The sequence below is a fragment of the Schistocerca serialis genome, chromosome 7 (genome assembly GCF_023864345.2).
Source record: "Schistocerca serialis cubense isolate TAMUIC-IGC-003099 chromosome 7, iqSchSeri2.2, whole genome shotgun sequence".
NCBI lineage: Eukaryota > Metazoa > Arthropoda > Insecta > Orthoptera > Acrididae > Schistocerca > Schistocerca serialis.
In genome coordinates, this window is record NC_064644.1 from 356,868,956 (window position 1) to 356,885,008 (window position 16,053).

Genomic DNA, 16,053 nt, shown 5'->3' on the forward strand with positions numbered 1-16,053 from the left:
CCGCACTGTGGCGTACCATTTAAGGAAACACGCAGTTCAGTACTTTAATAAAAATCCCCTTTTGCTACTAATTAGTGATGGGAGATATCGATAATGACATGTGATCGAGAAATTTCTTGAGAACCAAAAAAGATTCGGACACACTCCCTAGGAACGCTAATTTTCAGCGGTAGATACCGATGCTTAGCAGAAGCCTAGGATGCTCGTGGCGTACAATTATCTGCTTTACTTTATCCGTGCAGCGAGGGATTTTCGTAGCAAACCTGACAGGTGGTTTAGAAGACAGTGGATCTGAAAGGATGTGATTCACCATACTTGTAAATAGGTAGGATAACATGCCGATTTACTCCCTTATCCTTCGCCTGTTTGGGCTTCTGCAATTAGCTAGTCACTGACGGAATTTTCTTGCGCGTTCTCTCAGCATTTATGACTGTCATTGGTCTACCCATCTACAGTTAAATACCAATACCAAATACTAAACCCCTTCTGGTATGTTCTTAGTATTAACATCAGTTTGTACCTGATATGCCGCAAAGCCTGTCTTGCAATAGTATTGTAATATTATGGTATTTAAGTGGTTCCTGTGAGCGGTCTGGTGTTCGGCAGTTGTGAGCGCAAGCTGCTTGTCAGAGATGCGGCATCTGCACAAGATTAATTCTACGAGCTGTTCGACACCTTGTAGATGTACAACACCACAGAACGAGACTATCAATGATAACCACTCACAATGCTTATTGCAGATGCAGGTGATGTTTAATTACCAACAAATAAACCCCCAAATTTCATAAACGAAAGGAATTAAACACTTATCTTTGCTGGTTAATCAAAAAATGTTACGGATAATGGTACTTGTTTTACACCGCAACGCCGACGCAGCAACTGCACAGTTCAAGCGCATAGAGCCGTATGATATCTATTTAGCGCCTCATCAAATTGTTGTAGAACAGAAAAACGCTTATATTCGTTAAATTTAATCCTTCACTTATTGATTAAAAAATAATGCGATTCACAGATCAAGGGAAATTATACTAACAACTCACCTTGTCATCGATAATGAAATCACTGTGCATGGATTTACAAATAGAAATAAATATCCAGTCATGAGACTAAATTCCTGCCTATACTGAATGAACAAATTCTGAAGACATCTGAATGCTATATGGAAGACTGATACTCAACAAGCCAATAATCTTTCAAAGTCTGAGCAGTACACAAATGCAATTATATTGGAGAAGATACACTGGCAACCCCAATACAAGAAGTCCACTACAAAAAGGAGATACGCGTCGTAAAATAAATACGAAAATTGTGAGTTACCCAGAGCAAAATTAGTGCAAATGCTGACCCCCCATAGTCACTAAAAAATAATAGCGAAAGAAGGGCCTTGTTAGGAGGGACACCTCGTGGTATCTCCGCGACGAGACGTCACCAGAACGGCGAACACTACGTCGCTGAACGCGACTCTGATTGACCTCTCCTATGTTCTTCTCTACTCCTACCCACTGCAGGTGGAGGGGAGGAATCCCGAGTTGTGACACCGTGACATTCGAGAATTTCTCTTCACATTTAAAATCACAAGGGAAGGCCACAGAATTTCCCCCAAAAGCCCTGTAGGTTTTGGTACTGGACGGGCTTTCACAACAATTGACTGTAAATTCGTCTGGGAGTAAAATGCAGCTTGTTCTTACACTGCATACAATAGTTTGGCGGTGGCTGTTTCTCTGCGTGTATTTCTAGGAAACGCCAACGGCGTTTGTGACTACCACCACCGACCACTTCAATTCCACACCGCTCTGGAAAGGCGACTTACGTTACCCCGCCCTCTAAAACCCACTCCTCGGCCAACCAACGTCCTAAGCTTGCAATAGGCGTTTCTCACCATGTTCCAGTAACGGGAAATTTAACGAGCTCAGTACTCCAGACTTCAATCACCCAGTTCCTCCGTTCAGAAAATTTCAGAAGTAAAACAGCAATACCTATATTTACCGTCGCTTAGCGACATGTGACTGACGAGCTACGTCACAGTATGACTTGCTTAACAATCTGTCCAGTGAAACAATCCGAATATGTACAGAAAAGCACGAAATTAAATCTATGTTGCCGCAGCGCTGTAAAAATGCAAATTTCTCAGCCGTGATAGCCTGTCACGCCCACCAAAAGATAGTGTGTAGAAACTTCTTAACTCTGCTGCCCCTGTCTTGTTGTCACTAGTTTTAATTCCTGAAGATGATTTCAGTGAAAATCATGAATATTTGCAATCACTTGACACTGCCTCAAAACAGGATGTAAGCCAAACACGAAAGTATCCGTGTTAGAGTTTAATTCCTTATTACTGTCTCAAAGTGAAATATGACGACTGTGCGCATCCTTTCAGAGAGGGGCGGACACTGGAAGATCGAGAGCAATGCTCCCATGAGCAGCTACATACTGAGACTAATGTCAACCCAGACTTGTAGTAGTCTCATTCGTGAGCCTCATCTCTATAAACGTAGGTCCATGAAGTATCTCTCCAAGCTGCGAAGACATTTTAAGAACATCTTTGAGAGGAGCATACCAGTAAAATGGAAACACCGTAGCCACTGGAAAGAATCAAAGAGGAAAACTGGAAATATTTAAAGGGGAGCAGGTGGTCGAGTCACGAATTCCCATAACAAGCCTGAGTGCGTCAGATCAAACTCCAGCAACAAAGCTACAAGAGAGGCGCTGTGCGATACCGAGAGGCTTACGATTAAAATCTGAAAGAGTACACACCAAGAATAATTGCGCTACATATTAATTTTTTGCGTATAAAGACTATGAAATGACCATGAGAGCAAAAGGAGACATTCATTATGTCCATTGTGAATGGTGAACTGTAACTGTGATTTAAATTGACAATTTATGTGGGTGTAATATGCCACCACTAGCTTGTTGAATTTAATGAAATTTATTGCAACAGTAACTAGTTTTAGAGCCACTGCAGACTCACCTTCAGATGGAGATTTTGCAGGAACATTATTTTCTGGACGATTTGGAGCAAGGCCCTTTCATCGCGGTGATTGCGCTGCCTCGTGGTATCCATGATAAATACGTTCCGATAATGTACGTTTTAGCCATCTTACACACACACAAACACACACACACACTCGGGCGAGTGCGCGCACACACACACATACACAGACACACACAATGTATTTAGTTGCACTGTTATGTCGAACCAGACCGGAACTTCATATAAACGTTGTTCATTTAATGAAACCCTATGAATAGTTACATGCACCTCAGTTATTGTACACTTACTTTTTTTTTTGTAAAATACATTGTGCGTTTCGAGTTTCATGACATACTCTTCACCTTTGAGGGTCCCTTCACTGTAGATCTGTGGAACCAAAGTACATCTAATCCCAGTATCTATGGATTATACATTTTTCATCGTTTCACAATGTGTAGCCCATTGTAAAACCGTTTGATTCATTCTGTTAAACGACTGGAACTGCGTATATGCTGGGGAAAACATAAGGTTCACACAACTCACCTTGATGTTTATAGTCTCTTCATATAGCCAGACGAGGAGATGCCAGTTATGCTGTGACCTCAGAAGAATGGTCTGGGAATCCCTTACCCTTCACTTACAGTACAAAGACTGACGGAACAACGAATTTAATTGGATTCGCGGTGTTACATCACGGATATATACCAGTAAGAGTGCTTGAATTTGTGAGTGTATTTCAGTTATCTTATTGCTTCCTTTTCTGTATTGTCTCATATGATAAAACCATCTAGACTTGGGCATCAAGAAAGATCCCCCATTTCATTCCATGCTGAGGTGCTGTTCCAGTATAGTTGCAGAGTCTCACCAATGCTGTTTGAGCTTAGGGGAAATACGAAGTTGGCTGAAGCCTGAATGGAAATTTGAATTGAGGAGGGAGTCATGCCATTGTAAACTGCGTAGATGTGCAAAGCCACTATGCCAGGGTGGCGCAGTGTTTAGCTCATCTGCCAAGGGAGCAGGAGACGCAGTTTCGAATCCTGACCTCGGTATAGATTGTTTTGCTTCTGCTTCAGTCTTCGTATATACTCGTACATTAAAAGTTTCTAGTGCTTCTCCACCATGTGATCTCATCTTATGGAAAACCAGGGAAAGGCATCATTAGAGCGTTCAACCTCATGTGACGCTTAATTTTTAATGCGCATTTTATTCCTTTTTGTTCAGCGCTTGATTTGTTATTACGTACAACAGGATTATATAGTTATTAACTGGTGTTATCTCTGGTATCATCTCTTCAGTTTCTGATTGGACGACATGATTTCACGCAGTTTCAGAGGTAACAAAAAAAAAATGTTTTAACAACGAGTTTTTAATGACAAGCTGAACGTTGTCGTCTCATTGGCGTTGTATTTACAATAAAGCTGAGAGCAAGTATCGATTAGCTTCTGATATTCATAATGGTGTCTCCTCCTGACGCAGCTGGGAGAGTTCGCGCATCCCATCTTCAGCTCGGACGGCGACTACCCTCCGGTGATGCGGCAGCGGATAGACGCCAACAGCGCTGCAGAGGGAAGACCACGTTCCAGGCTGCCCTCTTTCACCGCCGATGAGGTCGCCTACATCAAAGGTGAGCTTGCTGCTTCGTAATTACGCGGTGCGTGCGTTTACAGCTAGAACTGTGTATCACTGCTGATATTGATATACCCTATCTGATCAAAACTATCCGGATACCTATTACTGGACAATATACTGAGGTGATGGAAGTCATAGGATAGTGATATGCACATATACAGATGGCGATAATGTCGCGTACCCAAGGCATTCAAGTTGTACTCTGGTGATCCATGTGAAAAGCTTTTCGGCGTGATTGTGGCCACACGACGGGAATTATGAGACTTTGAATGGCAGTTGGAGCTAGACGCGTGGAACATTCCTTTTCGGAAATCGTTAGGAAATTCAGCATTCCGAGATCCACAGAGCCACGGCTGTGCCGAGAATACCAAATTTCAGGCAGTACCCGTCACGACGGTAAACGCAGAGGCCGACGGCCTTCAGTTAACGATCGAGAGTAGCGGCGTTTGCTTACAGTTGCCAGTGCTAACAGACAAGCAACACTGAGTGAAATCAATGTTGGACGTACGACAAACGGATCTGTTAGGACAGTACGGCGGGATCTGGCGATAGTGGACTTTGGCAGCAGTGCCGTTAGTAACATCTCCACATGGCCTGCAGCGTCTCTCCTGGGATTGTGATCATATCTGTTGGACCCTAGGCGAATGGAAAATCGTGGCCTCGTCATGTGAGTCCTGATTTCAGTTGATGGTGGGATTCGAGTGTGGCGCAGACCCCACGAAGCCATGGACCCCAGTTGTCAACAAGATACTGTGCAAGCTGGTGGTGGCTCCATAATGGTATGGCCGTATTTACTTGGAATGGACTGGGTCCAACTGAACCGATCACCGACTGGAAATGGTTATGTTCGGCTACTTGGAGACCAATTGCAGCCGTTGAAGGATGGAATTTTTGTGGATGACAATGTGTCAGAATTTTTCACGTTTGTTTGATGAGCATTCTGGACAATTCGAGAGAATATTTTGACCATCCAGATCACCCGACGTGAATCACATCCAATATTTATGGGGCATAATCGAGAAGTCAGTTCGTGCACAACATCCTGTAGCAGGGACACTTACTCAATTATGAAAGGCTACAGAGGGGTCCAGCCCACGTCGAATCGTTGCACTACGCCGAGCAATAGGAGGTCCGACACGATATTAGGAAGTGTTTCACAACTTTCGTCACGTCAGTCTAATGTGAGATGTATCTACCCTTCGCCTCTATGAACACTTGAATTCAGTTGATAAAACTTTCAATGACCTGGAGGAATGGCAGCTCTTCCTTCATCATGAGACGAAATTGTAGAAGGCAGTCTTGCTGCACTTTGGGGTCTGGAGAAAAGTCGACGTGCTAACTCATCTCAAAGGTGTCACAGTGGGTTCATGTTGGGACTATGCGCAGGCCAACCCATTCCACATGTGTTATTGTCCACAATCCATTGTCCTACAGATGCACTTTCTGACAGCGTGCCTTATCGTCTCGTAAATTCTTCGTTTGTGTGGTCACTGTGTACATAGTTGCTTTATAATTCTTGAGGGCATTTTTGGTCTGTCGTTGCAACTGCAAAAATATGTGATTTTTTCACCAGGCGAGTTTCGCTTTATTGAGTTAAAGCATCATCAGTGGTCTGTAATTAAGTTATTTACGTTTTGACTTACTTTTTAGATCGTAAAACAGTTCGTTAGGAATAGGCTGACTTGTACTTACGGTAATTTTTCAGAAATCAGCCGCAAAATATTATAGGAGTAAACGAAAGGGGCGGGTGGACAATAATAAAGCAAGCAAATAATCCTAATAAACACAGATCCCAAAGTCAACTATTTCCCCGATATGACGTACGCGCAAGTGCAGGTGTGCCATTATTAACCACTGTTAATGTCACGACACTATTATCGAGAGAACAGCAAACGCCCTGTCCACTTGTAGCATTTGCAGTGGTTTGCGTGGTCCCATATACATTTTAAAATGAAAAACGGGCTATATATTACCAAATACTGCCGATCACGTCTTTCATGCAACGATCAGTGTCCACAGAAACTGTTTGTCTGTTTCCCGTTAGGAGCGAAGTGTTTTCTTAAAGCGGAATTTCACGTGTCCATTCTATTCATTGGTCCAAATTAGTCCAGTGCGATATTCGTTTTATCAACATGTGTTAATAGAAGTAGTAAAACACGAAGAATAATCAGTACTCCAGCAGTGAGAACGCCACCCTGGTCCGCGCTGACTGCAACCGCAACTGAGTCGCTGCTGAATTGCTGTTTATTTTTCGTGTTTTCGTGTTTAAAACGTATTGCTAAAATGAGTGTTGTACTATCGTAATGTGAAACCGCTCATTCGAATCGACACTAAAATCCCACTTTAAAATTCATTTTGCTCGTAACTGTAAACAAACCCAGACTTTCTGTCAGCGCTGTGCATCGTACGAAAGACTTGATAGGCAGCTGACTACAGCTAAACATCGCAAAAACTAAATTGCAAATATCTGGCGAAAAACCAGAAAAAAACAAGCTTGACGACTTTAGGAAAGACACACTGTACAGATTATGTATTCGTGTAGTGTATCCGGTTTCTATACAAGTGTATAAAATTACTACACAGTTACTGATGTACGCGTGTGACCTCTAGTGTGATGCAACAACCTGCTTGTGATCTACAGGAACGTCCGACTTCTTCGGTCTCAACCACTACGCCACATCGCATGCCAGGAATAAAGTGGTTGGTGCCGTTCCGTCCAAGGAGTATGACACTGGCGTTGAGCTGTACCTCAACCAGTCTCTCCCTCACGCCGCCACTGAGTGGCTAGTGGTATGCTGTTTTCTTACTTTTTTATTTCAAATCTATTAAACTGACATTACTCTATAGGTAATTAATGTTGTCGCACGGTTGTCTGTAAATTCTTCAGCCACGTTTATGAGTGTCATGTGAATGATGGGTAAAATAGTTTGCGTCGTGCAACAAGCAGATAGATATTTTGTCACTCTTCAGGTGAAATAGGACACATGGAAGCTAAAACTGAAATAGTATGTCTCTGCCATATCAAAGGAAGCATGTGGTTTTCATCAGCCCAAACGTGTGTTGTGGATGTTTGTAATATCGTCTCGAATGAAGCGTGCTTTGCAAACTAAACTACCTAGAGACCAGGTTTTAAAATCCAACGGTAACAGAACTAAATACTTTAGTAAAATGTTACCTACAAGCACTGAACCAGATGGCGCAGTACATCTACGAGCGGGATCCAATAAGCAGTGCATGACATTTGTTTCTGAAAGCAGGTTTGTTTTATTCAAAATTCCAACTCACCATATTATTCCCCACGCTTTCGGCCAAAAAACCATTCCTTCAGTCCGATGGCATTACGCCGCCTTTGCTACCTTATTGGGAGGACATACACGACTGCATGGTTCCACCCTACTGGTCGACGTCGGAGCCAACATCTTGCCGCAAGAATAGGCTCCCCATTATCCACGCACTTCTTCCCGCAGAGGCTAGCCTAAAAATGGCTCTGAGCACTTTACATCTGAGGTCATCAGTCCCCTAGAACTTAGAACTACTTAAACCTAACTAACCTAAGGACATCATACACATCCATGCCCGAGGCAGGATTCCAACCTGCGACCGCAGCGGTCGCACGTTTCCAGAATGAAGCGCATAGAACCGCTCGGCCACCTCAGCCGACGAGTGCAGCCTACACTGCGCTAAACAGACGGTGCTTCGTTACTGTTTACGGTCTTCTGTTACGCGATGAGGAACTCAGAGGCCACACAACTGTGGTTACCTCAGCTGGTGGACGTGTGTGTCAGTTCCACCAATAGAGGCGTTAAGCTATGCAATGAGGTAGTTTACTGTGATTCGTTGATCACCTAGAATGAGAATGTCCACACGTTCCAACAAAGCAGGAGTCACTCCTGTGTGCGGCCTGTCGGCACGTGGGAGATCGAGTAGGCTTGTGCGACATTGTTGCGATAGTAACAGACACTTCGCCCAACGACTCACCGTGCTTTCTTTCACGGCCAGGTCTCTAAAGCGCCTAAGAATACCTGCGATGCTCTGGTTTTCCCGCAAAAGAAATTCAGCGACATGGAAAGCATCTCCGTTACAGACGACATTTCGTAATCTACGCGTAGTGCATCATCCTATCGGGAATTTATGAAACTATAGGTGGTAAAGCGGGATATTCCACAATGTCCCACAGCAAATTGCGCATCTTTTCAATCGAAACTGACCAAGGAAAAAACTGTGCAGCATTACATATTTAACCCCGCTCGTGCGTCTACATACAACTCCACAAGCCACTATATGATGCAAGACGGCGGTGTCTTGTACCACGTCATTTCCTTTTTGTCCCACTGGAAAACGGAACTTTAGTACGAACATGATATCTCTTATTTTGTCTTCGCGGTCCTTACGCGAGTGTATTTTGGTGATAGTAGAACAGTTTTACAATGTGTAACAAATGCCACTTGTCTAAATATCCTGAAAAGTCTTTTGCGAGGAGAACGTCTTCAACCTTGCTGAGATTCTCATTTGAGATCACCCAATATTTCCGTAATACCCGTATGTTGATCGAACTTACCGTTAAATAACCTAGCAGTACGGCCCAGCCAGAAAAGGGACTCGTATTCGAGAGGAGGACCCATCAAATATCCACCTGCCTATCCAGTTCTGTATGTTCCGTGATTTCCTTACACCTCTTAAGGCAAATGCAAGAATGGCCTTGACGCTGCTCACTCTTTTTCCCATCCTCCCCAATCCGTGAATGTGCTCCTTGTCTAACGACGCCATCATCGACGGGATGTTCAATATTCCTCTCTTCTTCTCTTTATATGGCTGTTGTAGTCTCAAAGACACAGATAGTGGCATCTCCATGCCGCAGTCTAGAGGCCAAAGCAGGTTATTAGATGTTATAGAAACACTAGATCGGTCGTATATTTATCACTTAGCGTACAACTGCCTACTTTGCCGTTTTACATTCAAGCAGACAGTTATTATGTCATTGGAGGCAGATGTAAGGACAGTAGATTCACGTGTGTACGCGACTACGTTTAATATCCAACAGTAGCTATACTTCATACTTTATAAAAAGTCTTCTTCGTAACAGTAACAAATATTCGCGGAATGCAGTGGATTGTCTCTAGAGAATACTACAATATGGACCTATGTCAGTAAATATAATAAAATGGAACACCTCACGATCTTATTTCTTGCATGGCTACCAGTTTCGGTGCTTCAATACACCATCTTCTTATCTCCAGTCGTATACAACTTGGTATTTCTTACAGGTAGTATGTAAAACCAGTTCATAGATGTTGCCCATAGATGAATCATGTATACGATTGGAGTTAACCCCCTGTAAGGGTCCGTAGGCCCTTACTATAAGTTTGCACTCGGCACAGGTCGAGGGGGAAAACAATCGATAGTGTCGGGTTGCGAGAGCGAGTGTGAGTGGAGTCAGTTCCCAGGTTGCGGGCCGAGCCGTGCGGAGGCCGGTTGCTATATTCCAACGCTGTACCGACAAAGGGAGTGGCCATCGCCGCGGTTTAACCCCTTTGTGTTAGAATAATACGGGAAAGTGAAGAAGTACAATTACGATAGTGATCAGTGATATTTTTGTGCCGATATTTGTGGTTTCGCGTCTACCGCGCCGGCATCATTTGGAGTGCAGTGTTGGATTGCAGTGATTGAATTTGCGTGTGACAATAATGAATAGCGAGGAAGCCTGTGCTGAGATTAGCCGTAATTAAATATGTATGACGAAGGCAGTGGCTGTCTCTTTCCTTTTGTATTTTTGAGACGAATATAGGTCCTTGATTAGTGAAGCTGTGTTGGCGTTTCTTCTTGTCACCGGACATTTCATTATTACAGCATCTGAGAAGGACAAAATGGAATGTAACAATTCCGTAGCAGTCAAATCCGATTGCCAGCCACATTAGGTACACGGTCACATTAATTAATATTTATTTGGGCTGCTATTCAGATCCCGATCGAGCGGGATACATAAATCGGAGGTGTTACACCCCTCAGCATCAGTTAAGGCCTAGAGATGGTGTACTGAAGCACCGAAACTGGTGGCAATATAATAAATAACATCGTGAGAACGACTGTAAGTGTTCCATTTTATTATGTAAATGAACGGCCGAACTTGCACAAACCTCTAATAAGAACAGCGGACATACAAAACAAGTTATCTGTAAAAGTCAGTTGAACATGCAGCTATTACTTATTTACATCTTGACAAATGAAGATCAGCAACAGCTGTTAAACAATTACTTATTGTAACAAACGTCTTCGCAGCTTGTAGCTACATTCTCGGGTATACATCATCAATTAATATAAAATCCAGATCAGGGTTAAATGGACAACTGAACGCTCTGAGACAAATCGAGAGAATGTTGGGTCGTCCATCTTACATTGATCTGGATTTTATATGCATTGGTTACATATACCTGAGGATGCAGCTATAAGTTGGAAAACAGGTCGTCAATACAGGATCATTTAATAGCTGTTACGGCTCTTTATTTTATTTACTTATTTCTTGAGTCATCAGTCTTCTGACTGTTTTGATGGGGCCCGCCACGAACTTCTCTCTTGTGCCAACCACTTCATCTCAGACTAGCAACCTACGTCCTCGATTATCTGCTGGATGTATTCCAGTCTCTATCTTCCTCTACAGTTTTTGCCTTCTACAGCTCCCTCAAATACCATGGAAGTTAGTCCCTGATGTCTTAACAGATGTCCTATCATCCTGTTCCTTCTCCTTGTCAGTGTTTTCCACATACTCCTTTCCTCTCCGATCCTGCACAGAACCTCCTAGTTCCTTACCTTATCAATCCACCTAATTTTCAACTTTCGTTTGTAGCTTCACATCTCAAATCCTTCGGTTCTCTTCTGTTCCGATTTTTCCACAGTCCATCTTTCACTAGAACACAATGCTGTGCGTATATTCTCAGAAATTTCTTCCTCAAATTAAGGCAAATGTTTGATACTATTACACTTCTCTTGGCCAGGAAAGCCCTTTTTGCCAGTACTGGTCTGTTTTTGATGTCCTTCTTCCTCCGTCCGTCATTCCTTATTTTGTTGCCGAGGTAGCAGAATTCCTTAATTTCATCTAATTCGTGACCATCAATCCTGATGTATTCTCGCTGTTCTCATTTCTACTACTTCTCATTACTTTCGTCTTTCTTCGATTTACTTTCAGTCCATATTCTGTACTCATTAGACTGTTCATTCCATTCAGCAAGTCATATAACTGTTCTTCACTTCCACTCAGGATAGCAATGTCATCAGCGAATCGTATCATCGACATGCTTTCTCCTTGGATTTTAATTCCACTCCTGAGCCTTTCCCTTATTTCCATCACTGATTCTTCGATGTACAGATTGAACATCCCTGTCTTACACCCTTCTTAATCCGAGCATTTCGTTCTTGGTCGTCCACTCTCATTATTCCCTCTTGGTTCTTGCACATATCGTATATTACCCGTCTCTCCCAATAGCTTAGCACTACTTTTCTCAGAAATTCGAATATCTTGCACCATTTTACATTGTCGAACGCTTTTTCCAGCTCGACAAATCCTATGAACGTGTCTTGATTTTTTTTAGTCTTTCTTCTATTATCAGCCGCAACGTCAGAATTGCCTCTCTGGTGCCTTTACCTTTCCTAAGCCAAACGGATCATCTAACACATCCTTAATTTTCTTTTCCATTCTTCTGTGTATTATTCTTGTCAGCAACTTGGATGCATGAGTTGTTAATCTGACTGTGCGTTAATTGTCGCACTTGTCTGCTCTTGCAGTCTTCGGAATTCTGTGGATGATATTTTTCCGAAAGTCAGACGTTACATTGCCACCCCTATACATTCTACACACCAACGTGAATAGTCCTTTTGTACTCACTTTCCCTAATGATTTTAGAAATTGTGATGGAGCCGGCCGCGGTGGTGTTGCGGTTCTAGGCGCTGCAGTCCGGAGCCGCGGGACTGCTACGGTCGCAGGTTCGACTCCTGCCTCGGGCATGGATGTGTGTGATGTCCTTAGGTTAGTTAGGTTTAAGTAGTTCTAAGTTCAAGGGGACTGATGACCTGAGAAGTTGAGGCCCATAGTGCTCAGGGCCATTTGAACCATTTTTTCTTATGTTGTTGATATAATCCTATACTCATCTGACCAAAAATTCTTGTATTTCACTTCATTGACCCCTGCTATACCTAAATCGAGTCTCTGCATTTCACTTTTCAGATTTTCTAGCTACCCTACCGCATTCAAGCTTCTGACATTCCACGCCCCGACTCGTAGAACGTTATCCTTTCTTTGGTGATTTAAAGGCACAGATGAAGCAGTTCTGACATGCTTGATAATGGGAGTAAGGCTCAAGAAGAGTCCAGAGACTCTGATGGGATTTGTCTGCAAAATAAAAACAGTTTGAGAAAGTATAACGATTTTCAGAAAAATGGATATAAGCTAAAGGCGAAAGCGGATAATACATGCAGGAGTAGGTAACAATCAAAATGGACGACCAAAGGCAAGTATCCAGATTAAAAATTGGTAATGCACGCATGCATTCTTCCCTACAACCTGTACATCGGGGAAGCAATGATGGAAATAAAAGGAAGATTAAGGAGTGGAATTAAAGTTCAATGTGACACGATACTAATCATAAGATGCATAACGACATTATCCTTAGTGAGTGGTAGTTAAAAGACTTGTTGAACAGTGTGAACGGGCACTTGAGTCCAGAAAATAAATTGAGAGTAAACGAAAGAAAGAAAAATGTAATGGTGGGTAAGAAAATCAATTATGTGTAAACCTAACATCAAACCTGGGAAGCATGTAACTGATGTTAAAAAATTCTGCACGGATGAATTAAGAAGCAGATTGGCAAGGCAAACAAAACATTCTTCGTTGAAAGAAGACTAGTATCGAGCAGTGGCTTTCATCTGAGGAAGACATTTCTGAGGATCTATGTCTATTGCACAACATTGCATGAAAGTGAATATTGCACTGAGGGAAAAACGAAAAAAAAGAGAATTAAAGTGTTAGTGAAGTGATGTTACGAAGGGTGCTGAAAGTGAACTGGTCTGAGAGGATAAGAACTCAAATGGCTCTACGCAGAATCATCAGTGGGAGGAATATGTGGAAAACTATAACAAAGAGAAAGGAAAGAATGACAGAACAGCAGTCACGGAACAAGAGGAAGCCATAAAAAACAAAACAGTAAAGGAAGACATATATTTGTTATATCCCCAACAAATATATAGTGACGCTGAGTACAACTGCCACTCTCAGATGAAGACGTGGCCCAGGAGTGGAAATCGTGGCGGGCCCCATCGAACCAGCTAGAAAACTGATGACACAAAAAATTTATTAAGGTATTGTGTTTCAGGTCACTGTCATTTATTTTCGGAATATTTAAGGAGTGAAGTGACCTCGTGCTCTCATTACTGCATTAGCTTGATAGCTCATCATAATAACTGTTCTAGTGCTCTTCCTCGTGCTTCATTAGGAACTTGTTTTCTTAAAATAATTATCTCCGAAATATTCAAGTCCTTGTAATGTCAGCCTATAAAATAATTTGTACCTTACACATACTTTGAGCACCTGTGTTGTCTATGAACCACCAACGATGGTAACATACAAGACTAATAGCTGAGGAAACGATGTAAAAGATGTTCAACAGTTACAAATGGAGATTTGGTGGTTAACTATGAATCACCAGTAGACTGCAATGAACAGTTCCAAGGGTGGCTAATTTTGATGACAGTGACATGTCAGTTACTAGAATATCGAGCTACTTTCAAGCACTTGTGGGGTAGCTGTATTACAAGACCTAAACTGTCAAGGAGAAATAAGTTTGTAAGAAAGAGAATCTAAGAACACTGGAGGGAAATTAGTTATTTCCAGGAGCACCACACTAAGACTATGTAACATCCTAGCCTTTATAGAGTCCTAAATTGGGATATCAAGAGAGTCAACAAGTTCCTTGAAGCATGCTACATCTAGTTGAAGCCACTCTGCATCTACATGGATACTCCGCAAGCCACCGTACATTGCGTAGCGAAGGGTACCTGATACACTACAAGTCATTTCCTTTCCTGTTCCACTCTTAAATAAAGCCAGGGAAAAGTGATTGTCCATATGCCTCCACAAGAGCCGTAACTTCTCGTATCTTATCTTGGTGGTGCTTACCCGCAATGTATGTTGGAGGCAGTACAATCGTTCGGCAGTCAACTTTAAATGCGGGTTCTCTAAATGTTTTCAGTAATGTTTCTTGAAAAGAATGTCTTCTCCCCTCCATTTGAGTTCCTGAAGCATCTCCGTAATATTTACGTGTTGTTCGAAACAACCGACATCAATCGTAGCAGCCCGCCTCTGAATTGCTTCGATGTCTTTCTTCAGTTCGACCTAGTACGGATCCCAACTACTCGAGCAGTACTCAAGAATGGGCCACGCCACTGTCCTATGTGTGGTTTCCCTTACTGGCGAAATGGTTCAAATGGCTCTGAGCACTATGGGACTTAAATTCTAAGGTCATCAGTTCCCTAGAACTTAGAACTACTTAAACCTAACTGACCTAAGGACATCACACTCATCCATGCCCGACGCAGGATTCGAACCTGCGACCGTAGCTCTCGCGCGGTTCCAGACTGTAGCGCCTAGAACCGCTCGGCCACCCCGGCCGGCCCTTACTGGTGAACCTCACTTTCCTAAATTTCTCCCATTCAAAGTCCTCACATGCTCGTTACATTTCATATGGCTCTGCAACGTTACTCTCAGATACTTAGAGGACTCCACTGGGTCAAGCAAGGCACTAATGATGCTGTATCCGAATACTATAGGTTTGTTCTTCCTTCTCATCTGCATTAACTTAAATTTTTCCATATTAGAGCTAGCTGCCAATCATCACACCACCTATAAATTTTGTCTACGACGTCTTGTACATCTTCCTACAGTCATTCAACGTAGACACCTTACCGTACAACACAACGTCATCAGCAAATAGCCGCAGATTGCTGCCCACCTTGTACGCAAAACTCATTGATCATTAGGTACCAGACTGTGATATGTTGACTGTTACTTGCTATCCCCTGTTACATATATTTCCATACATTCTCGAACATATTATGATCGAGTGGTTTAATGGGACAGTTGCAGTGCCATAGCGTTCTTGGGAGTTCCTCAAACCAGGAACTTCTGGATGCAGGCATTTGATTTCGGCTGTTGTCATCTTGGAAGACTATTCATCATCAATAGCAAAAGCTAGAGAAATACTTTGCCACGGAGAACGTTGAAACAAACATCCTGGTTCGTGGCGCTGTAACCTAAATGACTGAACACAAGTCATCGTACGCACAAAACCCCAAAACTTCACAGAACTACCTCCGGACTGAACTACACCTTCCATAGTCTGCAAATGCATCGGAGCGTCGGTACCCTCAAAATATTGCGTCATTTCCAAACGTGCGAACTCGCGACTCGT

At 42.7% G+C, this 16,053-nt stretch overlaps 1 protein-coding gene across 1 annotated transcript in view; it reads left to right on the top strand.

Moving 5' to 3' along the window:
• The window catches only part of LOC126413085 (lactase/phlorizin hydrolase-like), a 202,511-nt gene that overhangs the window by 172,153 nt on the left and 14,305 nt on the right, over nucleotides 1–16,053 (top strand). Inside the window, exons 18-19 of the mRNA XM_050082981.1 lie at nucleotides 4,448–4,595; nucleotides 7,242–7,390. Of these exons, the coding sequence (XP_049938938.1) occupies nucleotides 4,448–4,595; nucleotides 7,242–7,390 (297 nt within the window). The remainder of the gene's footprint in view (nucleotides 1–4,447; nucleotides 4,596–7,241; nucleotides 7,391–16,053) is intronic.